Source organism: Cervus elaphus, chromosome 23 (assembly GCF_910594005.1).
Source record: "Cervus elaphus chromosome 23, mCerEla1.1, whole genome shotgun sequence".
In the NCBI taxonomy this organism is placed as follows: domain Eukaryota; kingdom Metazoa; phylum Chordata; class Mammalia; order Artiodactyla; family Cervidae; genus Cervus; species Cervus elaphus.
The window spans coordinates 76,136,179-76,153,768 of NC_057837.1; the positions used below are offsets into that span (position 1 = coordinate 76,136,179).

A 17,590-nucleotide genomic window follows, 5' to 3' on the forward strand; every position below is an offset into this window, starting at 1 on the left:
GCGGATTGGAGGGGACCAGGACCCGGCCGACTCCTCCTGTCCCAGATCTGCTCAGGGTGAGGCTGGGAGTGGGGTGACCACGTATTCATTTAGCTTTCTTGGCCTGTCTCCCCTTTCCTCCTCCCAGCCTGAGGACAGAGCCTCCTTATTTATTATGCTCCACTGTCTCCCCAGCTGCGGTCATACTGCAGATGCTCAATAACAACTTACTGGCTTAATGAAATAAATCAGACCCCGAAGTGTCCTGCCACCAAGAACTTAGGGACAGGAAGGGGGTTTAGGGAGGAGCCGTCCCTCCCCATCGCAGAGGTTTCGGGGATCTGTGGTGGTGGGGATATAGGGAAATGCATTTATTTGCTCAATACATATTTTGCTGAGCTGCTGCCTATTATATGGGCCAGGTACTTCACTGTTCTGGAGACATCACCAAACAAGACAAATGGTTTCTGCCCTCATGGAGCTGTCTGTCTAGTGGGAGAGACAGACGGCAAACAAAGAAATACAGAATGTAGTGCTGGGGTGTATGTACTTTGAATTAAAATAAAGCACTTAAAGGGATAGAACGCGGCACAGAAGCAGGGCCAGGGGAGGGGATATCTGCGCTGAGATCTGAATGGAATGAGGGACAGAAGTTTATAAAGAGTGGAGAAAAGTGCTCCCGGCAGAGGGCACAGCAGGTGCCAGGGCCCTGAGTCAGGCCCCAGAGTACTGGAGGGTAAGACGGAAGATCTGAGTGGCTGGGCTACGTGGGGCGAGGAAGGGGAGAACACAGGAGAGGAAGAAAAAGAGGCAGGAAGGTTTTGTCCTAAGTGTGGTGTGGAGCGCTTGAGGGCTCTGTGGCAGGAGAAACGGACGTGCACAGAGCCCTGCACATTGGGCAGGCTTCAGCCCCAACTCTGGCTTATGCTAAGAGACCCAAGCTCTCTGAGCCTCTCTCCCGGTTGCCTGCTGTGGGCCAGGCCTCAAGGTGGAGGCTGCAGCCCACCAGGAGGCACAGGAACAGGATGTGGTGGGCGAGGCTGGTAAAACACCTGACCAGGCTGGTAAATGTCCTGCCTTAACTGCAAGGCCAGTCACAGCAACTGAACAAGGGCGCCGGCCCAGAAGACCCAAGGCTTTGGTGTGAGAGGGGTCATTTCAGGAGGCCATCCTCTGTGCAAAGACTAGGCTGGGGGTGGGGTGGACAAGAGGAGGGGGAAAGACAAAGAAAGGGAGCCCAGTGAGCCCCGTCCCCTCTGTCAGGAGGGTGGCCTGGCCAGGAAAGTGGCCTGGCGTCTGGGCGGTGTTGCCAGCCACCGCCTAAAATCCCCCCTTACTTCTGGGCGCCCCAGGGTGAGCCCAACTTCCCCAGCCACAGCCTGAAGGCTGCCCAGGCCTGGGAAGGAAGACGCAGCGAGCTCGGCTCTGCTCCTACCAGCAGGCGCTTGGCCAGGATGTTCTCCACCAGCTTGAAGTCATTGCGCAGCTGTTTGTTCTTGCTGCTGGTTCCCTCCATCTCCTCGTCCGCGTGGAAGCGGAAATACTGGGACTCGTCCTTGAACTCACTCTTCTCCAGCACTGCAAACCCACAGAAACGGGGTCAGGCCCACACGGGGAGCCCGCAGCGGTATCTGACGACTGGCAGGCATGGGCCAGGACCAGCCCCTGGACAAGCTTGGGTTGGCCAGCATGGTGTTCTAGTAAGTAAAGTCCTGTGCCAAAACTAACATGTTAGGATAGTTCACATAAAAGCCTGGCTTTCTGACTCTCGTGGAAATTCTGAACTCATCCCACCTGCTTATATAAAGGCATGTTACAAAGCCATGTAAGGTACAAAGCTGCGGAATCACAGCAGAAATAAAGAACCAGTGGAAGAGAATAGCTATCACATAAGAAGACACTGTTTTATGGGAACTTAGCATATGATGGATGACGAACAACCACGTGGAGTATTCCATAGATGGTACGGGGAAAACTGATTCACTTACAGGAAAAAATAAAATCAGATCCCTACCTCACACCATATATAACAATAAACTCCTGTTGAATCAAAGACCTAAATAAGAACAGGAAAACTAAAGCTCACCAAACGAAATGCAGGCAAGTGTCTTTGTCTTAAAACAGAAAAGGAGTTCATATACAAGACCCCCCCAAAAGCAATATGATAAAATTAAGGACTTCCATTCAATAGCAAGGCCATAGGCAGGCCACAGATTCAAAATTAACCGTATGGTCTAAAATCAACAAAGGAGAAATCTCGGGAAACTCCAGCAAATCAACCAGAGAAAGCTGGGAAACTCATAGATAAATGGGTAAAGGATATAAATAAGTAATTAACAAATGGGAAAACCTAAGAGAATGTAAGTGCCAAGTACATGGAAAGGAACTCACCCTCACTAATAATCAGAAACAGACCACAGTGAGACACTTTAGGCCAGGAAATGGTACACTCAGTCACTGTGGGCCAAATGTGGCTCACTCCCACTTTTTATAAATAAAGTTTTATTGGAACACAGTCACACCATTTATTTATATATTGTCTGGGGCTGCTCTGGGGTCACAATGACAAAGTTAAATAATTGCAGAAGACTGTATGGTCCACAAAACCTGAGACATGTACTATCCGGGTCCTTACAGAAAAAGTCTTCAGACCTCTAAGACTAGGCAGGAAAGTGAGTAAAAAGAACCAGTAACAGGGGCTTCCCTGGCGGTCCAGTGGTTAAGACTCTGCACTTCCCCTGCAGGGGATGTGAGTTTGATCACTGGTCAGGGAACTAAGATCCCCTATGCTGTGTGACCGAAAAATATTAAAACAAAAACAGAAAAAAAAAAAAAAACCTGATAACAATCAGCATGTGATGTGGTCCCTGTGGATTACAATTTAACTAAATACCTTCTAGTACAGAGCACACCCGTAATATAGGCTCAAGTTCATTTACTCCGCAGACAAAGGAGGACCTGCTGCACCCCTTTTAAAGACAGGAAGACTAAGGCCCAGAGGCGCTAAATAAACTGCCCAAGGTCACAGAGCCCAGGCTCCTCCTCTTCATCATACTGCCCAGCCTGGCCTGACAGATGGGCACAGGGACAAATTCCATAAGGGGCAGAGGTCGAGGCAGTCGTCTGAGGTCAGTGGGCCCGGGAAAGGACAAGCAGCTGCCTTAGTTTCAGGCCTCCCTGAAGGCCTGTGAGGACACGAAAAGCATCAAGAAGCCTTCCTTTCTGCCTCCTTCCCCTCCCGGGACAGCTAGCTGTTTGTGAGCATGGCTCGCAGGCCACCTCTATTACCTCCTTGGAGAGAACAGACGCTCAAATTGCTGCTTTCCCCAGAGCTGGGAGCCAGGCCCCAGGAGGCCGGCTGGCTCCCCCTCCACTGTAAACACGAGGCTACAGGACTCCGGGAGAGGGAGGAGGAGCACCGTGTTGTGTCTTAGGTCTCAACTGAAATATCTGGGGAAACAGCTGGAATCCCGGAGTCCAGGAGCTCGGCCAGGTGAGGGCCGACCACTCCCAGCATCCAGCCAAGGCCACTGGCCAGGCTTCGTGAGACGCGGGCACAGACCATCGCTGAAAGCCTTGGTCAGTTCCCCCCGCCCCCAACCTCAAGGCCGTTTAGCCTCTCTGAGCCTCAGTTTCCTCATCTGTAGGGATAACAACCAATGTCCCCGAGCGGCTGCAAAGATTAAACCATGAGCCTCAGTTTCCCTGTCTGCCCCTACAGCAAGGGGGCTGGACCACTGCCTCTGGGTCTCTCCCCGGGGACACCCCAGGGTCCCACGAGCCCAGGTCAGACACCCTGAGAGGCGCCAGGCAGGCCCCACCACGCCCTCCACCCGCCACCCTAACCTGCATTTTGCAGCAGCCGCCACCCTAGGATTGGCCCTTTCCTCTTTTAGCCTGGTCTGGAGCTCGTGGCAGGCAGAGGGGACCAAGGGCGGCACCCTGCAATTTCTCTACCCGAGCGCCCCCGAGGGTGTCGGCGCTGCCCTGGGTCACCCCAGCAGAAGGTCCTCAGACAGCCGCCTTCCTGAAATAGCCGCTGGGGTGGACCCCTAATTACTCTCACCCACAAATGAGAGGTTCTGCCCAGCTGATGGGAGAGAGGGATGGGGCTCAGAGAGATCCCTGCAGGGAACAGTCTGGGTTTTGAGAATGACCCGGGCTGCCCTGGCTGGGCCCGACCTGCCCCTCTCAGCTGTGGAGTGGGCCCCAACCACCCAGAGCTGTCAGAATGCTGAGCTCATACGGGGAGGGAAAGATGGGGAAACTGAGGCTGAGAGGAGAGGGCTTTGCTGTCAGCAAGCTGAGTCGGGCCCAGAACCAGGCCTGCTGGCTCCAAGGCAGAGGGCAAACCGGATGGCCTTTCACCTCACGGGGCAAAGGGACACCAAATCCAGCTCCTGGACCAAGTGTAGAAAGCTGTGGCCCCCAGCTTGCTTTTCTAAATAAAGTTTTATTGGCTAAACGTCACGCCCACGTGTTTACGCATGCCCTGTAGCCGCTCTCAGACCACAGGGGCAGAGCTGGGCTGTGGCAGAGACCGTGCGGCCTGCAAGAACTAAGACGTTTACTGCCTGGCCGTCTACAGGCAGAGTCTGCCGACCTCTGAGGGGTGCACAGAGCAGACGTTGGGAGGATTTCCGCCGCTCCTCCTCCCAGCGTGGCTTCAGCTTATTTCACGGTTGCGTGACTCTCGCGCATGACGCGAGGACAGGACTTGTCTTTCTTGTTCACCTCTGGTCCCCAGAGCCTCGAATGGTGCCCACAGGCAAAAGGCTATGGATGATCAAAGACAGAGGGGACGTGTGGACTCAGCCTCACGGGGACAGAACAGTCCCGGGAAAAAAAGTGAATCTGAGCTGGTCCAGAGCGGGAGGCAGGAGAGGACCTCTCCGAGCTGGTCGGGGGCCTCAGAACTGAGCAGAAACACTGACCAGTCAGGGGACGAGGCAGGGAGGGAGGGGCCCCTGGACGAGGGAAACACTGCACATGACAAGGCCCTGAGGTTGTTCTGGAGGCCAGAGAAAGAATCTCTCCTGGGGGGGCGGGGTTAAAAGTCCACTCATCCTAAAAAAGTGGGAACTTGGGGGCTCCCTCGGGACCAGAGCTCACTGGAGGCCTGTAACACCACCCTGCCTGGGTCCAGATCCCAGCCCCTCCTTATGCAAGTGTCCTAACTGCCTGGGCTTCTGGCCCTCGTTTACACACAGGCATGTTTTCCATACCAACATCAAAGGACCAGCACAAGGATTAAACTAATCACTACATGCAGAGTTCTTAGGAGAGGCCGGGCCCAGGGTATAATCTCTCTGTTATCTTAAAGCGGTGTCAGTGGAACCATTTCTCCCTCCCCAGGACCATCTCACACCGTCCACCCACCTCCCCTCCGACACACTTCTCCCTGCGGGAGGAAGAGGGACGTGTCTGAGGGGCAAGGCCCCGCCTAGCTTCCTCCCTCTCACACTCACAGCCCGGCCATCCTCTGTCCCCGCGGACCCCTCTCCTCCCCTCCCAGGAGGCCCATGGACCAGGCCCACCTCACCCAGCCTCACTACCGACCCTGGGAGGCCATCTCCCACCCAGAAGTAAAGGCTTGGGAAGCCCATGGATTTTACCAGACACCTCGGTCCCCACATCAGTGGTCTCTGCATCAGTGCAGAACTGGGGATGGAGGAGGAGGGGAGTTCACGAGCCGGCCCAAAGCCACAGCAGTCCATAGGCCCACAGACCCGGCATCCACGCCCACTGCCTTGCTGGGCAGCCGGCCGGCCTACCACTTGCTGTCTCTGGGCCTGTTTCCCCTCACTGAAACGTGCAGCAGGGACCAGGGTCCCTGCCAGCAATTCCGTCTCAGGACAGACCCCCACCCCCTGGGGAGGCTGGGCTGAGGGGAGGGCTGGATTACCGTGATGCATGAAGCCATTATTACACAGCCCCACGCCAAGCGCCACCGCCTCCTCACGTGTCTGGCAATCACCCTGGAACAGAACGAGAAGGGGAAGGTGTTAGGTGGACCTGGCCCAAGGGGCTGAGCCAGGTGGAGAAAGAGCCCACTGCTACCCCAGGAAAGCAGACTCCACGATAGCAGGGATGTGCCTCTGTCTTATCTACTGCGGTACCCCCAACCATGTCTGTGATCGTTATTTACAACTCCCAAACCAGAAAAATATTTAATTGTATGTTAATTATGTAAATGTAACAAATGCATGGAGTATCATGTGATAAATACCGCAAAAAGAGAAATGGAGATTTTATGTGGCAGACACTGTTGGTTGCCCAGCAACAACCCTCCCCCACCCCATCCGGCCCTGGTACTGAAACCCACACTGATACAGATGGCAGTGCATCTATCTAGATAACCTCAGATCCCAGCCTCCACTATAGCCAGTGGTGGCCAATGAAACACAAGCAGAAATCACTGACAGGGAACTCTGGAAAAACACTGTGCCCCTGGCCCTTTGTATCTCTTCCTCCTGCCTGCCTGGAACACAGATGTGATGGCTGGAGCTCCTGCAGCCATCTTATATCACAATGTGGTCTGGAAAATAGAAACATACAAAGCAGAGCAGAGCAGAAAGGGAGAGGGCGGTCCTCAAAGATATCATGAGATTGTCCCAGCAACTCTGTCTCACCAACCTCCAGCCTTCTCTTGTACTAAAGAAAAACAAACCCGTAATTGGTTTCAGCCTCTGTAGTTGGCTCTCTGATATTAAGAAATCAAGTTCAACTCCTAATTGACCTGGCTCTAGCCAATAAGACATCTGGGGAAGCCTACCAGGCAATCCTGGAAAATATCTTCCTCCCTAATAAAAGGGAAAAGCAATAGCACCCCTCCCTGCCTGGGATAAAGTTACATGAGGAAGTGATGCAGGGACTGCAGGCCATGTCATGATCAAGGTGGCAGACTGCTGAGGATGACAGAGCAAAGGACAGAAGGTTCTTGATATGAGGTGCTACTGATGTGCAGCATGTTATTTGCTCAGGCCAGTGTTCAGTTGCGTTTTCTGTTCTCCTAACTGAAAATACTCCTAAATTGGGGGTCTGGCTCATTTCAGACTTCCTGGAGGAAGTGACATCCAACCTGAAACTGCAGAATGAACGGGTGTGGCCAGTGTACTGGGCTCCTGCTGGGCCTGCCTCCAGGGCCAACTCTCCCTTATGGAATGATGCCTTGAGGGGAAGGTCCCTCCAGGCTTGCTACCGCCAACCCCTGGCCAGGTTTAGGGCACGGGGTCCAGGCAAGGCCAGTGCAAAGCCTCCCTGCCCAGAACATGACCCCTGAGCAGAGGAACCCAAGGTCAGGGAGCAGCTGGAGCCAATCCTGCCTGAGAGCGTGCCCTGGAGACAGTGCCCCATCGCACCTGCTCCTGAGGAGCTGGGAGTTTCCTGGTGCCGGTTCCTTTTAAGGACTGGCTCCAGGGTCTCTACTGACTCTGTGGGTGCTCCACGGCCTTCCCAGGAATTCACTGTCTCTTTTTTATATTCCTTAAGTTAACCAGATTCTATTTTTGCTTCTTGCAACCCAAACGATCTCAGTATATCCAGGCAAAGTATGCGAATTGTGCGTGCATGGGGGGAGTGACAGGCAAAGGAAAGAGCAGGGACGGAGGTCCAGAGGTGGACGGAGTCTGCAGCACAGAAGCCAGCACGGCCAGCGAGGACAGGGTGCTCCACAAGGAAAGCGCCCGTTCCCTGCTGAATGCGAAGGGCTTAGAACAGAGCCTGGCACACCGTGGGTGCTTGCTAAATGCCTGCTGATTGGATAAAGACGTGGTGAGCAAGGACTAACTCATTCAGGAGCTTGTAGCCAGGTCAACGAGCTTCGCCTCCATTCAGAGGGTCACAGGGCCTACGGCCTCTCATTTAAACAACTGCCTGACACAGCCAGGCCAACGGCCTGCACTTGGGGTGTATCCCACCCACCCTCAGAGCCCCCGGCCAGCAGCGGAATGGCTGGGCTAAAGGAGAAATGAATTCAGAGCTGCAGGCCCCAGAGCAGAGCCTGGGGCAGCCGCTGGCCTCGTGTTTTGCTGCCCCAGGCTGACTCATGGATGACAAACCTGTCCTGTGGGACCTGGGGCTGGCGGTTCGAGGGCCGGCAGGCTCTGAGCCCCGCCAGGGGCGGGGGGCTGCCATCCATCCCAAAGGCCACATCCACAGCCACAGCCTCCCGCTGTGAGGGGCCCAGGAGGCGGGCAGGCCCGAACGTGGAGGGGGGCGGGGGGCGGGCTGACTTCTGGAGCCCACCTGGCTCTCTGAAGCTCTCACAACCTGGGCTCCCAGCCCATCCCCTCCCCTCTTCTCCCCAGAGGGCCCTGGGGTAACCCACAGGGCAGCTCCAAAGATCCCAACAGCAGCAGGATCCTCCAGTCAGGAGTGAAATACACCAGCCCTGCATGCGCCCCCCCACCTGAAGAGTAAGCCCCCACCCACATCCCGCCAGCCGTGAGGAAATCGAAAGTCACAAGCCCCCATTTTCTCCCCACAGTGTAATAAACCTCTCCACCTGCATCCCCCTGCCCCCTGAATGGCCCACCAGCCCCCTGGCTGGGGGGGCTCCAGCCACACTAACGGCCTTGAGGGTCAACCCAGGAGCAACTGCTCTTATTAACCTCGTTTGGCAGATGAAGACTTTGAGGGACCAACAGACGTGGCACTGGCCCAAGGTCACAGCTTGAGAATGGAATCCTCTTACAGCCGGGTCTGCCCTCCAAGTTACAAATAGGGAAACTGAGGCTCCAAGAGGGGAGGAGAGCTGCCCAGGGTTGTGGCCAGGGCCCCTGCCCTGTCCTTGTTTATCCTGTTTCTTTTGCTGGTGCCTTGAGCTGACAGACTGCCCTTTGCCTGCTCCCATCCAAGCCCCGCCGCCCCAACCCCCGGGCACTGGAACCCCCGCCTCGGCCAGCATCACCATCTGCCTGGCCGTGGGGTCAGCGTGGAGGGCACTCGGGCACATCTCTGCAGAGCCGGCACAGAAGCCAGCAGACACCAGCCTCCCCGCAGCACCTGGCTCCTGGCCTGACCTGCTCTCTCCTGTCCCACCCCCGGCCCCTCACTCTCCTTCTGACGGCCGCAGCCTAGGGCGTCCTGGAGCCCAGGCGACACAGACCAAAAATCGCGAGCAGAGAGGGGAAGACGGCAAATCTGAAGCTGGTGTCCCCGCATTCAAACCCCTGCTTGGCCAAGCCGTGACCGTGGGCAACTCCTTCACCTCTCCAAGCTTCAGGTCCTCATCTGTATTTTTTTAATCCCTGGATTTGCTCTTGACTTTCCAAGGCCTCTGCCACCCCTCAGTGGTGTTCCCTGCTCAGATTCCAAGTACAGGTTATAATCAATAGAGGCAGTATTACTACTATCTCTATTATTATGACTATCAAGGCACCGTGAAAGCCCCCGTCACACACACGCACAGTCTTATAGGGGTACCCCATTTCTGTGTGTCCTGAGGCAAGTTATAAAACCTGAGCCTCAGTTCCTTCATCAGTAAAATGGGGATAGCAACTGTTCTTCTGAAGATTAAATGAGATAATACACAGAGAACAGAACTGATGCAATATGTAGCTTGTCAATCAAAGGACTAGTACCTCCCTCATTCTCAGAGCTAAAAGAACTCTGATTCATCCAAGGAGTTGGTAGGGAGCCTCAAGGAATGAATTCTGAGGAATTCTAAGCCACCCTCAGCCATCCTTGTCGTCTTCCCCAGGGAGTGGTTTATGGGTATTATGTGGGACCCACCTGGCCATGAGACCAAGAGGAAGACTATTTGGGAAGGGACAGGACCAGAGGAAGTTTCCTCCCCCAATAAACAGAGTGAGAAAGCTCTCTTCACCTGTCCCTGCTGCCTGCCTTTGGCCATAGGTCTATATGGATGTGATATCTGGAGCTGTGGCAGCTGTCTTATGACAATGAGGCAGCGGGCAAGGTGGTAGAACAAAAAGATGGAAAGAGCCTGGGTGTAAATGGCATTGTTGAGCTCTAGGATCATGAGCTCTGGATGTCTAGTTACATCAACAAAAACAAAAACAAAAAAAAAAATGCCTTTACTGTGCAAGTCAAGTTTCTTATTATGTGCAGCCACAAGCATTTCTAGCTGATCAAGGAGGTTTCAACCAACATTTTGTTTCAAGGAGCAGAATGATCTAGAAGTTAGAAATGAAGAGGTGTTCAAAGCAAAATAACCCTCCTGAACTACACAATTATATGTTTTCTTTTTGACCTTCCTGCCAAGGTACAAGGTGGGGATGACTCTAATCAAGACTTGCCCTAACCAGTCTTCAAGGTCACATCCTCATCACCAACCTCTCCCACGCAGAGAGACCCATACGCATACCATCCTCCCCTTTCTGTGACCTGGAGCCAGATGCCAGCTGTCTTTTGGTCAATCTCATGGAAGCCATCCTATGTCAACTCCAATTAGCTTCCCTGTGTCCCCAGACCAGGCCAAGCAATGGGAGGCCTGCTGAAGTGGACGGAGGGTCAGCTGCAAACTTTACTCCCCCATCCTCCCCTTGCCTCCACTGCAACAGGATGCTGGGGGATGGGGGTGGGGGCATTCTCAGGACCCACTGACAATGACTCGGGCTATTCCGGGGGGCCTTGGCCAGGAACACAGCTAATCTGACAGTACTGGCCAAGAGCAGGTCCCCACTGCGCCTGACATCAATCACAAACAGAAACCAGCAGGCGCAGTTGCTCTGGCTAGTTCTCCTCCTTGCTGGAGTGCTCCAGGTCACAGCCCTGAGCCTCCCCGGCTTGGTCAAGGACCCTGGAGTTCTTCAAGACTCCTCTCTCAACCCTCGCCCACAATCCATCCATCCAACAGCAGACTCTGTTAGGTCTACCTTCAAAAAATCCAAAACCTGACCACGTTTCCTACCTCCTCCGAGGCCACACCGTTCTCAGGAGAGTTCTCATGCTCCCCTGCCTGTAGTTCTGAATCTGCCTCCTCGCCGGTTGGTCTATTGCCAGTCTCATCCCCCAACAGCCCCAAGATCTTATTCCACCAAAATCAGCTGCTGTCCCATCTGTGCTGGGAGCCCTGCAGTGGCCCGAGCCCTCCCAAGAGGCCATGCTAGATAAAGCGCATGCTCTGGGCTGGCTTCAGGGGATCCTAAGGAGGGGGTGGTGTACTACAACGGCTAGCAGCTCTGTGCTTCTGAGCCATGCAACTCTATAAATTCAAATCCAAGGTCATTTAAAGACCTCCCACGTTTTGGGGCCCCGCATCCTAACAAACATATTTTAAAATGCACCCATGTCCTACATTAAATACATTTTGGGGGTTTGACAAAGTTTTTTCAAGGCATTTTCTAAGCTTGCTTTTGAAGTGATTTGACGCCAAGAAGGCTTTACTTTACATAGGTTGGCTCTGACTTCTAGGCAATCATCAGCAATTTGTTCGGCAAGAGAAAATCCAGGCAGTAAATTGTTTTCGAATGGAATGAAGTTTCTATGAATGGGAAACTTAACAATTAATGAGGCTGCCATAGAGCTGCACTCTATAAAAGTTTAAACATGTATCCATTTCAATTTCACAGTCTTCTCCTTGTCTTTGGAGCCAGTGCATTCTTCTTATGAACTATGAATGAAGGTTCTTGCAGGCTCCCTGAAAAGTCTGCAGAACTGAGGCATGAGGGGATAAGATGGGCCCACCCAAGTTCTAGCTCTGCTGCTGCCAGGCTGTGTGCCCTTGACTAGGCACTTGGCCCCTCTGGACCCCAGTTCCCCATCTGTAAATGGGGTGGAGGACTCGGTGAGACAATGCACAAAAGCCCAGACGGGCCCTGGCCCAGAATAAGCATGCTGTGAACAGAAGCCACCCACTCTGAGAGGCAGGCAGGTAGGAGTGTTCACAGCACCTCAACAGAACAATCGCCTTGGGGTAGTTGCAGCAAAAGCGGCTCATAGATTTTTCCAAGACTCTGCCCAGCCCCTGCTCACTGGGGACCTGTGTGAAAGGAATAACCTGGCAAGCCCCACCTGGAGGCTCCGGTTTGGTGCCAGGAGGGAACCAACTTGTCCCAGTTTGCCCGGGATCATCTCATGTCTAAAACAAAAAGCCTCAAGGTGGCAGTCACCCCACTGTCCCTTGACTGACAGATAAAATGTGCTCTATCCACCCAACAGAATATTATTCAGCCTTTAAAAGGAAGGAAATTCTGACACAGGCTGCAACGTGGACGAAGCCTGAAGACTTTATGTGGACTGAAACAAGCCTGACACAGAGGCACAAATACTGCCTGGCCCCCTTACACAGGTTTCCCCAGCAGGCCAACTCAGAGAAAGCGGAAGGGTGGCTGCCAGGGGCCAGGCAGCGGGGAGTCACAGGACGTTACTGTTTAACGGGGACAGAGTTTCAGTTTTGCAAGATGGAAAAAGCCCTGGAAGTGGACGGTGGTGATGGTTGTGTAATAATGAACTTAAGGCTACTGGACTGTACACTTAAAAATGGTTAAGATGGTAAATGTTATCTTATGTGTTTGCCGATGTACTCAGTCATGTCTGACTCTTTGTGACCCCATGGGCTGTAGCCCACCAGGCTCCTCTGTCCATGAGATTTCCCAGGCAGGAATACTGGAGCAGGTTGCCATTTACTCTTCCAGGGGATCTTCCCAAGCCAGGAATCAAACCCGAGTCTCCTGTATTGGCAGGCGGGTTCTTTACCACTGCACCACGTGGGAAGCCCATATTATGTGTATTTTACCACAATTTAAAAAACAATTTTATGGAAGGGGGATGAAGGATGAGGGGACACACATACACTGTGGCTGACTCATGTCAATGCATGCCCAAAATCACCACAATATTGTAAAGTAATTAGCCTCCAATTAAAATAGATTAATGTTTTAAAAATTAAAAGACAGCTGGACAGAAAAATAATAATAATAATTTTTAAACAAATTTTTAGGGACTTCCTAGGTGGTCCCGTAGGTAAGACTCCACACTCCCAACGCACGGGGCCCAGGTTCGATCCCTGGTCCGGGAACTAGATCTCACAGGCTGCAACTAAAGACCCTGCATGTCTCAGCTAAGATCCGGTGCAGCCAAATCAATCAATAAAATTTAAAATTAAAGCTTTTTAAACCTCAAAGGCCCACATCCTGGTCAGCCCCTCTGCTCCGGGTCACACCCGCTCAGGAGAGCTCTCACCTGGGCCAGGAGCCAGTCCACCAGCTTGCTCCCAGGCAGCACGGACTTATACGTCTTCAGGTGGTAATCGCGGTCCCTGTGGAGAGGAAGCCGGCCGTGAGCCGATCGGGCAGGAGGGAGGGGAAACAGTCCCGAAGTCCCTGCTCAAAGCGCTCGGGGTCCAGGGACTTCCAGATTCTCCAGCCAGGGGTCAGAGGCCGGGGAGTCCGGCCGGACCCGCCCCTCACTCACAGCGTCACCTAGAGCAGGTCTGTCCCAACCCAGGACCCCATCCTCAGGCGGCTCTAAGGCTTCGGAAAAGCTCCCCAGCCTGGGGTTCTCCAACAGGAATGACTATGCCCCCCATCCCACAAGGAATGCTTGGCTGTGTCTGGTGACATTTTTGGCTGTCATGATCTGACCAGGGTCGGGGGAGGACTAGAGGTACCATCAGCATGTAGCAGGTACAGATCAGATGCTGCCAAGCACTCAAAACTGCCCAGAACAGCTCCCAAACAAGGAACGATCCCGCCCAAGACGTCAAAAACGCTGAGCCTGCGGAGACCTGATTTACTCTTGAGTAGCGAGAGAAACTTTCAGTTCTTCCCTTTTTTCTTTCGTTTCGTCGTTGACATCCTTGCGTCTAAAGGTAACAAAACTATGTCGACATGGAAACATCTCTCCAGGGGCTGGAGTGGGCAGTCAGGACCAAGCAGGGGGCAGGGGTCTGTGACGGTCCTGGTTCTTCACTCTGACCTGTCGTAGCATCTAATTCCTGCCAAGCTGTGGTAGGAAGGGTTGTGCGGATCTTGCAGCCAAACCACAACAACTGCTCAGCTTCTGAAGCCGATGCAAACGGGTTTCTGTGGCCAGCCCTGTTGGGGCTGAGAAAGGCCGGTTTGGGGAGCTCTTCTCGGGAGCTGGGGGGCCCGGCAGGGCACGTGTGCGGTACCTGGGACCTGCTGCCGGCCCGGCCACTTCCTCCTCCGGGGGCGGACGGAGGGGCCCCTCCTGTGAGTTCTGAGCTGGACCGGGCCGGCCCACCTGGCTTCTGGGCCTGCGCAAAGGGGCTCCCTGGGCCTCACCTCCAAGGGGAGAAGACCCTTCCTCTCCGCTCCTGAGAGGTGGTAAGTGCTGTCAGGACAGGGGGCAGAGGCCTCTACAGCTGGTAAGGATCACGTCACCCTCCCCGGCCCTGCATTCACAGCCACAAGCTTCACAGTAGACAACCACAAATCACGGGCACTGCACAGCCCTCACCATGTACCGGGCCACACTCAGATTCACGCCTCGTCACTCAGAGTCACACTCCAGGGGTGTGAGCTACGCTTATGCCCATTCCACAGATGCACAGAGGCAAAAGAAGCTAGTTACCTTTCAGCCACCACTCAACAAACATTTCCTGAGGGCTCCTTGGCCCTGGACCAGCACTCTCCAGTATGCGGCTATTTTCCAATCAATCAGTGTTACATCAGAGTTCAGATTACACTCTTCAGTCTCAAGAGCGTGAACGTACGTGTGACTAGTGGCCACTGTCTTGGGCAGCACAGGTACAGAGTGCTTCTACCAGTGCGGGAAGTTCTACTAGCCAGCACCTCTTTGGGTGCTGCTGAGGGTTTGGGGACACAGTGGTGAGCAAATTCCCTGCCTTTGGTGAGTGTAGAATTCAGTGGGGGAAGACAAGACAGTATACAGACCAAGAAATAAATATAGAGTATGTCAGCCACTGACAAGCTTCAAGAAGAACACCAAAATGAAGGAAGGAGGGTGGTATGTTCCAGATGTGATATTTTAGAAAGGTGGTCAGGAAGGCCCCTCTGACCTGGGGACATTTGAAGGAAGGAAGGGAGCAGATAGGTAGGGAAAGAATATCCTAGGCAAAGAGGACAGCAAGTGCAAACGCCCTGGGATGGATCCTATTATTATCCCCATTCCACAGAGGGAAATAGCTGCTAACCAGCTCGCAGGCTGAGATCCAAACTCAGCCTGTCTGACCCCAGAACTAACACCCTTCACCACCACGTTGCAGTGTCTCCCAACAGATTAACTCACTTGACCCTCATGACAAACCTACAGGGTAGGTGCAGTTATGAGTCCCATTGGATGGAGAAGGAGACCGAGGCCCAGAGAGGTTAAGTTACTGGCCCAAGGCCATACAGCTGAGAAGGGGCAGAGGTGAAGCTTGGAGAGAGTAACTTACTTGATCACAGGGGTGTAAAGGCTATGGAGACGGCAGTAAAGCCTCACACCCTGAAAGAGAAAAAGGGGGAGTCTGGGATCAGGCCACATTCTCTGGGGGGCCTGCAAATCCCGGCCGATAGGAGGGTGTGGGGAGCAGAGGGGGGCGGGCAGGGGCAGTGGGGTCCAGACAGTGGGTCAGGGCGGAGGGTCCGCACCTTGGACATGATGTCCTCCAGCTCGCTCCGGGCCTTGTAGGTGCCGTCGTCATAGCGGAAGCGGTACATCACCTGCTCGTTCTTAAACTGGTGCTTGTCAGAGACTGGAAGGACCCAGGGCTGGTGAGGCCGAGTGCAGCCCCCCGGCCCCTCCCAACCCACACCCCCATCCTCACCCTCCACCCAGCCAGGCTCCATGCCAAGTGCAATTTCACCAAACCCCCTGCCCACGCTCCAACTGGAAACTAAAACTTCAATGGTTCTTGCTATTTTTTGCAGGGACAGAAAGAAAATTCTCCTCCCTGCCCGTAACTTTATGAGGCCACCTTGCTTTGTGGGTGCCCCGAGTGAGTGCTGGATCTTCCAGCCCTGTGAGCAGTTTTATAAGGGCAGCCACGTCCCCGGGCCCACTCTGCACCCGGGAGACAGGCGGCCGCACAGCAGAGTAGAAATGGACCCTAGGTTAGTTCTGCACACGGCTGCTGAGGTCTGACCTGCCTACCCCTCAGCCACCCAGACCCAGGACCCACTCACCATGGTGGATAATACCATTCTCCAACAAGGCTTGGCCCAGGTTCACTCCTTCTTCCGTCTTGCTGATTTCACCAATTTCTAGGAGCCAGGCAACAAACTCACTGCCAGAAACATAAGATGCAGTTGAGAGGACCACCCCCATCCTGGGACCATAGCTGCCAGCACTGAACTGGCCTGATCCCACCCACTCTCAGGAATGACAGCCAGAACTGCCTATGGGGAAGCAGAGCTCAGGCTCGGGGTTCCTGCTGAAAAGTGAAAGTTAACGTGGAAGTCGCTCCGTCATGTCTGACTCTTGGCGACCCCAGGGACTATACAGTCCGTGGAATTCTCCAGGCTGGAATACTGGAGTGGGGAGCCTTTCCCTTCTCCAGGGGATCTTCCCAACCCAGGGATCGAACCCAGGTCTCCCACATTGTAGGCAGATTGTTTACCAGCTGAGCCACAAGGAAGCAGAGGTTCCTGCTGAGGACGGATGTTTTCCCTCAAGACCAATGGCAGAGAGGTGGGTGCAAGCAGACCCCAGGCCCTGCCTCAGGCTAACTGGATGGATGGATGGAAGGATGGATGGATGCAAGGGAGGATGGATGAATGGATGGATGGATGGATGGATGGATGCAAGAGAAGATGGATGGATGGATGGAAGGATGGATGGATGCAAGAGAAGATGGATGGATGGATGGAAGGATGGATAGATGGATGGATGGTTGGATGAAGGATGGGAGGAAGGATGGGTGGAGGAATGAAAGGATAGATACATGAGTGGATAAATGAATGAAAAGTGAGTAGGTAACCAGATGATTCAACAGATAAATGACTAAGTGGCTGGGGAGCTTAGTGGGTAGGTGGGTGGAGGGGAGCATGAATGGATGGATGAGTAAGTGGAAAAACTACGGTAGATGGTGGCGGGGCGGGCAGGTGGGAGATGGATGATGGCTGGATGGGTGAACAGACAGAAGGAATGAAGAAATCAATAAGCGGGAAGAAATAAGGACCCAGAAAGATGATTGTAGAGAGTCAGGAGAGATAATTATGACCAAATCATGTCATTCTCCCACTGAAAACCCTCCAATGAGCTGCCTAGTTACTCTCAAAAAAACATGCAAATTCTGCCCACATGATGACAAGGCCCTGCGTGAACTGTCCCCTCATCTCTGTTCTTTTCACTTATTCTGCTTTACCACACCCACCGTCTTCCACGCTTACAAAGCATGCCAAACTCCTGCTTGCCTTAGGGCCTTTGCACTTGCTGTTCCCGCTGCCAAGACACACCCTTCCCCAGCTCTTCACATAGCCCTTCTCTTTCATCTTTAGGTCTCAGCTCAAACATCACCTCCTTGAAGAAGTCTTCCCCAACCACCTCATCAAAACACCCAACCCCCACACAAACCATCCCATCTTTCAGTTATACTTCTTTTTTATCACTCATTGCTAGAGTTGTACCCTTTACAGATTTGTGGATGCGTTTATCAGCCGTCTCCCAGAACCAGAATGTCGTCTCCATGCAGATGGAGACCTGTTGTCTAAGTCACAGCTCTACGTCCCCGGCACCT

At 53.6% G+C, this 17,590-nt stretch overlaps 1 protein-coding gene across 1 annotated transcript in view; it reads right to left on the reverse strand.

Annotated features, from left to right (window-relative positions):
- Window positions 1-17,590, reverse strand: part of PREX1 (phosphatidylinositol-3,4,5-trisphosphate dependent Rac exchange factor 1) — a 176,392-nt gene that overhangs the window by 29,682 nt on the left and 129,120 nt on the right. The window contains exons 11-16 of the mRNA XM_043884896.1: window positions 16,038-16,138; window positions 15,504-15,607; window positions 15,308-15,357; window positions 13,129-13,204; window positions 5,885-5,957; window positions 1,415-1,557 (exon numbers count right to left, since the gene is read on the reverse strand). Coding sequence (XP_043740831.1) covers window positions 1,415-1,557; window positions 5,885-5,957; window positions 13,129-13,204; window positions 15,308-15,357; window positions 15,504-15,607; window positions 16,038-16,138 — 547 coding nt within the window. The remainder of the gene's footprint in view (window positions 1-1,414; window positions 1,558-5,884; window positions 5,958-13,128; window positions 13,205-15,307; window positions 15,358-15,503; window positions 15,608-16,037; window positions 16,139-17,590) is intronic.